Genomic DNA, 14,189 nt, shown 5'->3' with positions numbered 1-14,189 from the left:
GGGAGCAAATTAAGATTTCTGAGCAAAAGAATAACCTGAAAACAGCAGCATTTAAAAAAGGATTATCTAGCAGTGACATGATAAACATAGCCAGAGGAATAAGAGAGGGAAACAGCCAAGTATTACAATAATTAAAGAAAGAGAAGGAATAAAATGATGGTAGCAAAAAGAGAAGGATAAAACATTGTAGAGAAAAATAATTGGCAAAACTTAGTATGGGGGAAGAATCAAAGGCAATTTTGAGGTCTTCAGCCTAAATGATTGGGTGAATTAGACCAACTTTGATTATAACCAGGAATTCAAGAAGAAAAATCAATAATTTAGGAAATGAGTTGCTGGAAATGTTTTTGGTCATGTTAGGTATGAGGCCATCCACTACGTCCAAATAAAATAGGTGAATGGTCCCTTAGGTATCGTATCAGCCACTAATATGCATCAATAGAAGAAGAGAGAACAAACAAGAGCTATGGATATAATTTTTGTTCTATTTCTATTGTACTATGTATCATTTAACAATTTATGCATTACAAGGAAACTGATAAGACATTTTTTAATGTCTCCTCCCTTCTTTACTGATTGGTTATGAATAATGCAAAAGATAACACACTCTTTCATAATAACTTAGAAAAATCAATAAATAATGGCAGTTTACCCCTGTACAAGGTTCTACTGCTAACAAATGAAGTACTAAGCACCATGCACTATGTGAGAAAGTGTGAATTATTTTTCCTTTTCTTCTTTCTTAAAAAGAAAAAGAAAATCTCCTGCAAAGCATGATTTGAAAATACACTGTTCAAACTATTTAACAAACAAGTTTATACATACATATGGTAAAAAAAAATTCAAACCATACCAAAGAGTATAAAATGATCTCCCTCCTACACTAAATTACTATAAACGCTATTAAGATGTATACTCTTCCAAAAACTTTCTATGCATAGTCAAGCAAATGTGAACACAAATCCTTTTTAAAAACTCAAAAATATTACAACAGTGTTCTATTCTTTGCCCTTTTCACTCAATAATGTATTGTGGAAACTCTTTATATTAGCTCAGGCCTCATCATTTTCAATGACTATGTATTCTATTATATGGATGTACCATAATTTAACAGTTTCACAACTGCTAGACATTTAGATTGAAAACTAGCTTATGTCTAACACACAGATAACCCCAACAAGCTAAAATGTGAAAGGCTAAGATGGAGTACCTATCTAAAATGAGCAAGCAAATATGAACTTGTAAATGGTTACCAAAGTTAAATGGGAATGTTCAGGTATACACTGATTTCTATTCACTGTTATTAAATGTTTTGGGTTACATTACTTTAGATCTCATAGCCTTGTTGGAATCCTTAAATGTAAAGTATGATATTTCTTAGGTACTTACCTCCCTTTTATTCTTCCAGGGGAGCTGGGATTTGAGCTGCTGCTTGCATTGCTTACAGTTTCCATTCGTGATGATTTTGTCTGCGATTGTTTGCCTGCTGATGAAAGCGGCTTATTAACAGCTCCTAGAACATTGGTTGTTTTAGGCTGAAACAAAAAAATGCATATCTCTTTCTATTTGATTAAAGCCAAAAGAAGTTCACATGTAAAGAACCATAAATCACATCTCTGTCAAAGTATTTACATGTATGTCATGAAAAGTGTGCCTATTCTTAAACAAAATAAGGATTATAAATTAAGTATCACCTGAACAAATAAAATACTACATAGACAGCATAACAGTTAAGTTTCTTAGTTACCTGGAGGAAAACACTTACATAGAAAGTGAAAACAAATGAAATATACAGTCAACAATGAAAACACATAATTAAGACTCTTGCCATGAAAGGAAATAAGATGCTCTTTTCAAGATTTTTGTCTTCATATTATAGGATAAGATAAAGAATAAAGGTTTCCAAGGCTTTATTAAAAGCTAAAAAATAAGTTCATTTATCTCAGCTTCCATATACAGTAAATGTAACTATTTCTTACTAGTAAACGGAAGATATCTAATAATTATATTTTCTATCTTAAGACAAACCAATTTTTAAAGAAAGACAAAATAACATAATTATACCAATAATCACACTAAAATAAAATACCACATAAAAACTAGAACAATTCTCAGAACTTACTTTTCCAGGAGTGAAAAACGATTTCATTTCTGGGGGCAGATAATTTTTGGTGTTACTGAAGTTCTACAAGCAAGGGAAAAAGATGGAGTCAGTGAATATTGAAACACTGTATCTATGAGGTAGTTCAAAAGCCAACAAAGCATCAAGCAACTTTTGTTTTAAAGTACATACTAAAATACATATTTATTAAACTAATCAGTTGAAATAAATAATTTCAGTCCCTGATTTTAAATAGGGTAATAAGCTTGAACTAAGCTCGTACCAACTCCAATATTAACAAAATATATTTGAGCTCTAACATAACAGAGCTCTAAGAGCACATCAGGAAATACACGCCACTGTAATAGTGGTTTGGGAACGTTCTCATAGTGTTCCCAGGGTCTTGGGCTGTTTCAGCATCTGTCCTCTGCCCGTTTCCTCTTATCAGTTATAAATCTCAATAAGGGCTTATAACTTCAAACTATATCTCTATCAGCATTCTCCTGCCTACGTCGGATCAATGGCCATTAACTCACAGATCCAAATGCTTTGATCACATTTGTGCCTGTGCTCTTGGACTGGCACAAAACTCTGAACACAAACTCTAGATCATTCTAACTCATCTCTGAATCCTATTTGTGTCCTCCATTTTGGCCCATATTCTGGTCTTGAACCATATTATTAAGACTCACAGTGACCTTTCCATGACATTAGTAGTGAGTCAGCTGTTAATACCAATCCTTCCTGATCTTCCCACAACCTAGTGCTAAGAAAATGTTTTATTTTAACTTACACAAACAAATTCTAAAATAACTACCTTGTCAGGCTGGGTGAAAAAACGAGCTGGTAGTACTGGGTCTTTAGGAGATTCCAAACTATAAGTGGTACTCTTTGACATGATGATATTCATGGCAACATCACACACAGTGTACAATTTCTGCAATGGTATTAAAAAAAAAATAGTTATTTAAGTTGGCATCCAAGACACTGAATTAAGACTAACTCTAGAAGATGCATGTACTATGTAGTTTTTAGTACAACAGTGTAAGTTAAAACACACTATTGTCTTCATTAGTTTACTAGTAACATGATTATTACTAATCCTATATTAGTAAGTCTAATTACTACTAATTATTTACTACTAATAGAAAAGACTGTTTGATGTAGTCTACAAATACTACAGAAGTTTCATATCCTACGCTCAAATGCTTAAATTGACATAGAATCATAATTATTTACAAAGAATTACATACTTCATTCATTTTTGCATCATCTGGTCCTTGGGCATCTTTTGTTTGTTTAATATTTTCTACCATCTTTCTGATAAATGCATGACTGTTATTTTCATTTTTAGCCATTAATATTTCCAGAACAAACCAAAGACATCTAAAAAAACAAGAAAAAAAAGAATAAAGAAGAAAAAATTGGTTGTTAAATACAGATACAATAATTGTAAATATAAATACGATGTCCAGGAGTGGAAAACATTAAGAAGAAAGAAACAGCTATAAATCAACACAGGAAAAAAAAGACATGTGACACATTCATATCACAACATATCAGCAATGGAGATATGAGTTCATAAGACTCCTCCTCAAAGACTCACTAATTTTCCCAGGGAGGCAGGTTAAAAAAGAACATAAATGGTGGAAAGAATGAAGTGACCTTAAACTCCTAGCTATGACAGGGCGGGCAGACTGCCTAAAGGAATAACTGGCCCACGGAGAAAGGGAAGCCTCAAATACTCAAGACTGACTGTAGTCCTGACTGCAAGTGTTCAAGATAATATAACTACCTCACTCAATAGTTAAGAATCTTCATTAATAAATTAGAAAGGAAAAACTCATGGGTGACAACTACATCTTCATCTTTGCTTAAAGAGAGAAAAATTAAGAAAGTTTCAGTAGCTTCGTTTTAAAGTTAATTACATAAAATTCTATTCAAGAAAAAACAAAAAATGCCTTGTCTTTGTATTATACAGACAGAATGGGACAGTTATAGCACAGAGGAGAAAAGTAATGGGAGAAGAAGAGAGAAATGTGAAGTAGGTATCATTCTAGAAGGGAACAAAATAACCTTCAGGATGTCAAGTATAAGATAAATTCTTCCGGAGTGGCTTTCCTGATGGAATGGAGATTACTCATGGCTGTACTGGGGCAATTTAGAAATACAGCAAAAAATGTCTAGTATTCCAAAGAATATTTTATCTATTTCAAATACAAATGTTCTTTGAGAAAGAGGGATGGCTACAAGTTTTCAATAGTTATAATCACTCTAACACAGAATTCATTTTGGGAGAACTAATTGCTTAATTTTAAAAAACAGAAACTGTGGCAAAAAGAGGGTAACAGATATTTCCCTTGCCAGGAGAAAGTTATCAGTAATTTTATTCTCTTGAGGCATCTCAAATATTTAACCATAAAATATTTCTATGAATTAAGAAACCAAGAGTTGTTTTCCTTTAATAGGAAGCTAAAGGCATAATAAATTAATTTATTCAAAACCACAAAGGTCATCTTTTGTTATAACAGAAAGAGGAGCAGGGTCTCAAGCTTATTTAAAGAACTACGCTGGTCTTATAAAGACTTCTCTAAATACCATTACATGCCCCCATTCTACATGCAGGCATATATAGTCTTTCAACTTCTCAACAATAATCTTTGAAAAATTACGACTGTCATAAACTTTGACTAGAGAATGACCAATGAAGTATAGTAAGTGGGAACAGTTCCCCTGGTTATCAGCTTGGCCCATTATCAAATTAGATCATTCTCTCTTCCTTATGGAGAAATATAGTTACTGCAAAGAAAATGTGCTTATTATTTGCATAAAGGAGAGTATTAATTTACCCTGCATGAGAATCTATATAGAGTTTCAGAAGAAAGTTGGAAAAGATAAGAACTCGAATGGAAACTTTTAATGGATTATTTCAATAGAAAAGAAATGTCAGGCTTAGTAGAGAAATAGAAAAAAACAGTAATCATGCTAAGTCAAGTGTTGGGAAATTATAAGAAATGAAATAGAAAGAGATGGTATGAAAAAAGAAAAATAAGAGAATAAGGGAAAGAATCTTAAACTTCCAAGAAATAAAATAAATCTAATTAATTATAATTGAGATTCCATTATTGGCAGGAAAGGGAAAAAACTTTCAGAAATATGAAAATGGGATGGAAAAAGTCTTACTCTTTAACATCTTTAAGTTGTTCAATATCCTGTACTTTGACATAATCTGGGTCATGTGCCAAAAGATGAATTGTATATGGAACAACATACTCTGGTAGAAGAGACAATAATTTTTCTGAAAAAGAAAAAAAAAAAAGAGAAGAAAACAAAAAACATCCAGGTTAGAAAACCAAATCTTTGTCTCTCTCTCTCTCCTCTCTCTCTGACTCTAAATTTCCTGCATACCAATAGTCTACCACAATATGGCTAGAAGAAAAATATACTGAAATATCCAGTGTTGAGGTAAATCACATTAAACAGTTCATTCATTCATCCATCATGTCCAATACTGAAATGCCTTCTAAATGCACCACGTGCTAAGGCTACGAAGACAAATATTTCACTTTTCAAATGCACACAAAGGTGACCCAAATAAACTATATCCAAGACTTAAGAAACATAAGATCTATTTTTCTTGTTATTATGAGCAAGTCTATGTTCAACACTCCCTTGTAAGCTGCTGTGCAAGATGAAAAACTAGTAATCTTTCAGAGTTAGTATGGTACAAAAATAGGAAGTAAAGGTTGATACTATCTGAAACAGAAGAAGAGATATAAGGGAAAGGACTTAAAAGCTTCTAGGACATTTTAAATAACAAAGAAACATCTTTTTAGTTTAAATTCAAATATTTTTATATTTTTACTGAGATCAGCATATTCCATTAGGTCGGAATGGTAATCCTAATCAGCTTTAATAGAGGTTATTCAAGAAGACCAGGATTCCTATGCTGAATAATTACTTTAAAATAAAATTTTAAATCAGATGTTCAACTTAGAGTATAATAAAATACCAAGTTTCCTTTATTTCTACTGCTGAACTCAAAGAGAACAGTTTGTGTGTAGTATCATTCATTTTAAGGCAGATATAGAAGGAAAAAAGTAACAAGGTTCAAAATTCAGTAAAATTCAAATTAAAGTCTATCAAATATTTATTGAATACTTACTATTTTCCAGGCTTATATTTTTATTTGGGCTTACCTTTTTAAATATAAAGGTGAGTAAGACTAGATAAAGACCTCACCTAAAGCATAAACAGAGACAGCAGCTACACTTCAATGTGGAAGATGTCCTAAAATAAGAATAGCTAACAACTACTGAGTACCTCTTTGGACCATGCATTATGCCAAGGGCTTTATATACATAACTTTTTAATCCTCCTAACAACCATAAGAAATGGGTATAATGATACCAGTTTTACAAATAAGGAAACTAAGGCTCAGATTGCTCTAGTAACCTGCCCAAACACGATCAGTAAATGGCAGAGGTCAAATTCAACTCCAGAGTCCTCATTTTTCCCAAGGTAAGGAAGGAAGAGAAAGAAAGAGGGTCCCAGAGATGTGGTTAACACCAAAACTATATTTTAAAGGATTCAAAAAGTGCAAAGCATGCTCCCTGGTTTTTTTTGTTTGTTTGTCTAGAAGGAGGAGACAATTTCCAGGTAGAGCTGACAATAGAGGAAAAAGATGGCTGCACAAATTTCAAATAATCCAGAGTAAAAGGAGCACAGAATTGACAGTAGGCAGTGGCTAGAGAGAAAGCTTGAAACTCAGGCTGAGAGTAAACTATAAAAGGCCATGCTAATGAGTTTCAACTTGATCCTATGAGCAATGAAGAATCAACATGGATTTCAAGCAAGGAAGTGATATGATCCAATCTGCTTTAAAAAGATAATTTTGATAGTAGTGTGGCACAGCTGGAGATGGGTGGGAGGCCAGGGGACTTTTATAACAAGGAAGTAGTTAGAAGTGTACAGAATAAGCAAAATGAAATATAACAGGGTAGGAGAGGTGTTCAAGATAGCCAGAGGAAGAATTAAGAGACTTTGGCGACCAATGAGAGGAAAAAAGAAGGTATGAAGAATGCCTCTCGTGTATGACTTGGATAACAGGATGGATTTTAACACTGTTAAACAAGTCACAGAAGTCAAAGAGGCACAAAAACTGATAATGCAGATAGAATAAAGTGAGTAGATTAAAAATAGGCACACAAGCACCTGATACTGATATTAGCCGGGTAAGAACAATCAACCAAGATCAAGGACCTCTGCTCTTTAAAAAATAAATGACAGTACTTAGACAATCTGTATAAATGTACACATTTTACAGTTCTACTAATAGTACATCCAATCCCACTGCTTATTTCCCTTGGCCAATTAGTCAGTTACATAAAGAGATATGGATTGATATTTAAATATCCATGCATTTATATTTTAAAAATGACCTTTTTAAGGGAAAAGTTGTTATTGAAAAGTAGTAACAACTTATTTAATGAGTGTCAATTAGAATATAATAAATAACAGTAACATCATTTTGTGTTCTATAAAACTGAAACTGGCAGGCTGAAAAAGCATACTTTTCATTTTTATATATGCTTACCACTAACAGCTGCATGCTGCTTCAGATACTCGCGTCTCACATTTATATTTTTTACCAGACACTGCCTGGCATGAGCTCTTCTCTCTTTTACAGGATCTTTTGCACAAAGTGCACAGATTGCCATATACTCAAGTGGAAGCCGTAATCGGGAAAGGCCTTTATGAAGTTTCTGAGCAAACACTTGTCTTACTTGATAGCATTCATCCTGTGAAGACATAATTATTGCACATATTATCCACACGGCAGCAAAGAGTAAGTAACAACTTCCAATAGGAAACTTGCTACATCATGTAACCAGAGGGTAAACAGCACCAAGTTTATCCACAACCATTGCTTCTACTCACAAAGACTGAGATTTTGTGACAAGTTAATTTCAAGGCTGCAGTGTTCATCTGGACCCTAATAACTACCAGTTACATGTGGTAGAAAATACTGAATGTACTTCCAAACAGATAAAACTAGTAAATACAAATCCATCCTAACTTAAATAAGATATAAAAAAATAAAGTTTATTAGCTTTTTCACTTACTGAGCAAGATAAAACTCTGTCCAATTTATATATTTTAGTTCTATTATTTAAAAAACTAATGAGACTAAAATGTACAACTCTAAAAGCAAGAGTTACTAATCAATTTCAGAAATGCCAAATTACTTTTAGTTCTACAAATGAACCAATCTGTTCATTACTGCTGTGCCTGCTTTCCTCACCCTACTCCCTCTCCTAAACCACCCACCTCAACTGTAGCTAACTACTCCTCATCTTTTTTTTGGTGAGGAAGATTGGCCCTCAGCTAACATCTATTGCCAATCCTCCTCTTTTTGCTTGAGGAAGAGAGTCACTGAGCTAACATCTGTGCCAGTCTTCCTCTATTCTGTATATGGGACACCGCCACAGCATGGCTTGATGAGTGGTGTGCAGGTCTGCACCTGGAATGCGAACCCACAAACCTTGGGTCGAAGAGGTGGAGCACACAAACTTAACCACTACGTCACTGGACCAGCCCCCCTCCTCACCTTTAATGACAGCTCCTACATCTTCCAGAAATCACTGTGCAATCTTTATCCTGCAGTCACCTCCGTGCCCTGTTAGCACTGCGTGCGTAACTCTATTATAGCATTTAGTGTCATTACTAAAATGATTGGTTTATACATCTGTCTTACCCATTGCTGCTTATTCCTGGAAGATAAGACTATGTCTCTATTCATCTTTGTGCCTCCAAATCTAGCACAATATCTGGTACACAGATTACCAGAATTTTTTCTAAACTATAGGGAAAAAAAGCTCATACGACTTTTGAGTCATATATGAGACATACAAAGACCTTCATAATTACATCTTACCCTCAACAATTAACACAAGGTGTGGTGTGTTTCACATTACTACAACTTTACATATACTATTTCTTCCACCTAGAATGTTCATTTTGTTTTTCTTCAAAACCTAGGTCATAACATCTTGCCCTTCTTTAAATTCTTATTTTGCTTATCTTCTTTCATTTAATTTAAACTTCAGATTATAACACCAAATACCTACTTTTAAAAAAGTAGTCTAGCTTTCACAGAAATATTGCCTATTATCTACCCTCATATGCAACAAAAAGTTAAAAGTTAACTAACTCCTTCCTCAGTATTACTCCTATGGGAAAGAGGAATCTTCATCACTCAATTATTTATTAAGAAAATACCCAATTACAAACTGTATAAGCAAAAGTCAGCATACCACAAACATATTCACAAATGAATAGATCTTTCAGTAAAAAATTAATCTCCAAACATCTCTCCCCTCTACTTAGATACACTCCCAACCAAGACCATTGTTTCTGTCACTCTCTCATTGATCATTCAAGGATCCAACAATACAATGCAAATTAATTAAAAAGTCAATTTGAGAATCATGGCAAAACCAGTAGGATTCCAAAAGTCATTAAAGTGATGTTAGGGACGAATTGTCAAATCACATGCAAGGCAACTAACACAGCTGACAACAAAAGATGAGAAAATTGACAAGAATGATGACACAATAAGTACATCAAAAGAGAATCATCTGAATAAAGATTTAGAAGATGTGTTCCCAGGAACTGAGGAAGTCTTCAAATGTTTGCTTTGTTTTTGTTTTTTGCAAAGATGATTATCCTTTCAATTATGTTATAAAAGTTAATGTGATGTAAAGGATCGAGTAATATAATTTTTATTAAAAAAATACACTCAAAAAAGCAAACACTTGCCACTTTCATGGTTATGGTTATAGCCAATAACTCATTCACAGTAAGAAAAAAGAAAACACTAATGATACTACAAAATATTTTCCCCAAGATAAACTACCAATCAAAGCTTTTATTGACTAGTGACTATAAAATTAATTTTAGTCAGCATCTTAAGTAAATTCACTTTTAGTGGTCTTTTCTAGCACAAACTATCCTCAGAAGCACTTCCATTATTTCGTAAATAGTTGAGTTACTTTATGTATTGCATTGTATTATCAAGACTTATTTATATTTTCTGTTCTCCTAAGAGGTTATTTTCTTGAGGGCTGTAGCCATGACTTACTCATCATCGCATTTACAAAACCTAGAACCATGTACAGCACGTAGGAGCACACAGTAAATTTTTCATGAATTGCATGCAAATTCTAAATATCTAAGTGATTATTAAATAATGTTAAGACTCATATTATGGTCATGTGTCACTTATCAACTAGGATGCATTCTAGAAATGCACCGTCAGCGATCCATCATCATGTGAACATCATAGAGTATGTTTACACAAACCTAGATGGTATAGCCTATTACATACACACCTAGGCTATATGGTACTAATCTTAGGGGACCACCATCATAGATGTAGTCCATTGTTGACAGAAACATCATTATGTAGCGCATGACTGTCTTGTCTTGACTTTCTGTTCCTCCAGATTTACTTCCTATTCAAATACATGACAAGAGCCTCTGAGATGCAATACTGCCTTTAGAGAACTCAACTCAAGTAAGAGAAATAAACCACCGGTACATAAATAACCAAAGCACAAGGCATGAATGTTTCAGAGGACTGCAGATAAAATCCACAGGGAATCAAAAGGAGACCAGCTATAAGAAATCAGAGCTGGTTCTGTGGAAAAGGTTGTATGTGAGCCTTGATTTACAGAAGGGTTGGATCTGGATGTGTAGAAATGGGGGGGTGAGAAGAAAATTAGAGGCAGCAAACTACAGGCACATAAAAGAAAAAAGTTGTTTGACTTCATTGAAATGAGGTTGGGTAAAGGGTAGTGTGATAAATAAGATGTTTAAATGTATACTTGGGTCCAAATATTAGAAGGGATGAATGGTAAATTGTAAAATATACACAATTTTTTCTTTTTCATGAGTGTAAGCCCCTAAATATTTTTGACCAGGGGAATAACATGAGCAAAACTATGACAAGGAAATTAACCAACCATAGAGAAACTCTCACAATAGTCTAGGTGAGAGCTAATGATGGTTACAGCAATAAGAATAGCATGAATTAAAAAAATATAATAGATATCATAGGACAGAATTATCTGCACTTTTACAACGAGGTGCAAGGACAAGCAAATAGTCAAATATAAATCATGCTTTTAGGTCTAAAAAATGTCATTCAGTTTTATTTAACACTTATTGAGGCTCTACATGTCAGGAAAGAATAGACTGAGAAAGACTATGAATTCAGTCTTACATTCACAGAACACAAAAGTTTGAAATTTTTGTTTAGAACTGGAAGTGGGACTAGAGACTTCAAAAAAAAGTTAACGTTGCTAGTACAGGAGTCACCTACATAGAAAATGAGATGGCCAAAAGAAAATGTCTAAGTGGAAAAGTTGGTCATAAACAGATCCTCATAGACCACACACAACTAAAGGAAAAGAGAAGAGCCAGAAGATGTAGTCAGAGAAGTACGACAAAAATCAGGAGACAGAAACCAAAGAGGAATTTAAAGAATAAAGGTACAATGAGCCATGTCAAATGATGCAGAAAGGACATGGACAGTAAAGGCTAAGACCGTTGAATTATGGGAATTTTAACAGAGCATTTTTGGAAGGCAAATGCCAAAGAATGAGTGGTGAGGAGTGAGAGGATAAAAAGGTAAGAGAGACAAAAATTAGATTACTCTTTCTCGAGGGTTAGAGGTTTAAAAGGAAGAGATAGGGGCTGGCCCCGTGGCCGAGTGGTTAAGTTCGCGCGCTCCACTGCAGGCGGCCCAGTGTTTCGTTAGTTCGAATCCTGGGCGCGGACATGGCACTGCTCATCAAACCACGCTGAGGCAGCGTCCCACATGCCACAACTAGAAGAACCCACAACGAAGAATACACAACTATGTACCGGGGGGCTTTGGGGAGAAAAAGGAAAAAATAAAATCTTTAAAAAAAAAAAAAAGGAAGAGATAGGAATGTGGTTTCCATGAATAGCAGAATTAGGAAAAAGTTTTGTTTAGAAGAGGATAACCTTGGATGTTTGTAAGTTGTGAGAATATGCTAATAATTAACTTTTATCCATTAACATATGTTCCAGTCAACAGAATTCCAAAGCAATCTTAAAACTCAGGAGATCTGAACTTCTCACCTTAGAAATTTGGTGATTGAGATAGTAATACATAACAAATATTGTGGTACAAAAGAAAGTCTCTAGAAGTTAACGTGTGGATGCTTTCAAACACAGTGGACATTTAACTAATGGTTTGCACGTACTTTTTACACAGAGTAAATTTCAAATAAAGCCCATCTCTTTTTACATATTTCCATACTTACTTTTTTTTTAATTTCCACTTCAATACTGTTAGCACCAACACCCTAAGAAATATCAGACCAAGAACCTGATAAATCAACACACTGCAAGTATTACCAGTTTAATACGGTTGTTCTCCTCTAAGAAATTTAATAAATAGTTTTTAAGCAATTTTCACTTTCTTGCAAAATAAGATTATCTCCAAAATTAAATGAGGAAAACCAAAAAGGAAATTACAGACTCCCCAAAATCTCATTTCTCAAATGGTTTAGTCTAATATCTGAATAACACCACCAAAACTAAAACAAACATAAACAGGATTTCTAATAAAGACTGAAGTACAAGAAATTGACAAAATGATTACAATTAAAAAACAGAGAATTATTTATGTCTAGGAGTTATACACAAGCAGCAACTTTTAAATAAGCAGTAGAAGGAATGGAGAATGAAGAGGAAAATTACAATAATCTCTGAAATAAACGCGAAATTCTTATACACAAGACTGCTTGGAAAAAACAGGAAAACTAAGCATAAAATAGCCAAATTATGAATGAAAAACTCATATCAGAATGTCGTATTTACCATTATGGAAATCTTTTCTTAAAAATTTTCTCAATGATGCTAAAAACTTCTAAAGAGATATAGTTTAAATATTATGTTACTCTAATATGAAATTTGTAAGACTGGAATATGAATCCATTAGTATCACTGTAAATAATTTGAAAATTTAATTCACTGAGTAATAAGGAATGCTTCTGACCTGAAATTAATCTATACCATCAATTTCTGGGTTTTCTTCTTTCAAGAATTAAATATATTGAATACTCATTATTTACACATTACGAATTTGTGAATTTACCTACCCACTAAAATTTATTCGTAACCCCAAAATCAATACTTGCAGTGCTTTGACAGTCATTTGCAAGTAAATGCACAGAGCAGCAAAACATTTGAGTCTTCTGACACATGTCCTAGCTGAGGTTGAACAAGGAAACACTCTGCGTTCTTGTTTCAGGTCTAATATTATAAACAGGGTCCTTCTGGCAGTCTATTTAGTGCCACCTTTTCCGCTTTTTGTGCTTTTTGTTGGTGATTTTGTTGTTTCACATAGCTCACTAGTGCTGAAGTGCTGTTTTGGTGTTCCTAAGAGCAAGGAGGCTGTGATGTGCCTTATCAAGAAAGTATGTGTGCTACATAAGCTCATCCGAGCATGAGTTAACAGAGCTCAATGTTAATGAAACAACTATAGATTAACTGAGATGTGCTAAAACAGAAACACACATAAAACAGAGCTATTATTAATCGACTGACAAAAGTGTGAGCAGAGGCTTGCAGGACCACCATCCTGTAATTCCCCTATGAGTAATGGTCCAGTATTTGCTATGTCAGTGCTTAGGGTGACTTTGTAGAACAGAACGACTGCAAATAACAAGAATCAATTGTACTATGTTAGCAACCAAAAATTCAAATGAGTTTTACAACTCTAAAATGTTTCTCATGCATAAATTTTTCAAAAGGTGACAGAAACATTCAAGATTTTTATCTCTATATCATGGCGGACATTCTTCTTCCTAAAAGTCAAAGAGACCATTAAGAGTCACGTCCAATCTAGTCATTTTCCTTACATTGATAGCTAATGCGCATAGCTGATATTGTTCTAATGTGATGATTTCATGGTAACAGGGTTCTTGGGCCAGCTTCACAATAGCACTCCCAGCAGCAAGTCTCAGACGTGACATATCTGGTTTACTGAAAA

At 33.9% G+C, this 14,189-nt stretch overlaps 1 protein-coding gene across 18 annotated transcripts in view; it reads right to left on the bottom strand.

Moving 5' to 3' along the window:
* PDS5B (PDS5 cohesin associated factor B) overlaps positions 1 to 14,189 on the bottom strand; it is a 194,120-nt gene that overhangs the window by 14,457 nt on the left and 165,474 nt on the right. For all 18 annotated transcript variants that reach the window (XM_070520496.1, XM_070520487.1, XM_070520493.1 and 15 more), the window contains 7 exons: positions 14,059 to 14,182; positions 7,698 to 7,902; positions 5,285 to 5,399; positions 3,355 to 3,487; positions 2,919 to 3,038; positions 2,123 to 2,185; positions 1,390 to 1,535 (listed from right to left, as the gene is read on the bottom strand). In XM_070520496.1, the coding sequence (XP_070376597.1) occupies positions 1,390 to 1,535; positions 2,123 to 2,185; positions 2,919 to 3,038; positions 3,355 to 3,487; positions 5,285 to 5,399; positions 7,698 to 7,902; positions 14,059 to 14,182 (906 nt within the window). The remainder of the gene's footprint in view (positions 1 to 1,389; positions 1,536 to 2,122; positions 2,186 to 2,918; positions 3,039 to 3,354; positions 3,488 to 5,284; positions 5,400 to 7,697; positions 7,903 to 14,058; positions 14,183 to 14,189) is intronic.

Source organism: Equus asinus, chromosome 11 (genome assembly GCF_041296235.1).
Source record: "Equus asinus isolate D_3611 breed Donkey chromosome 11, EquAss-T2T_v2, whole genome shotgun sequence".
NCBI lineage: Eukaryota > Metazoa > Chordata > Mammalia > Perissodactyla > Equidae > Equus > Equus asinus.
Note: the sequence above shows the minus strand (reverse complement) of the source record. Positions and strands in the feature narration are given on the sequence as shown.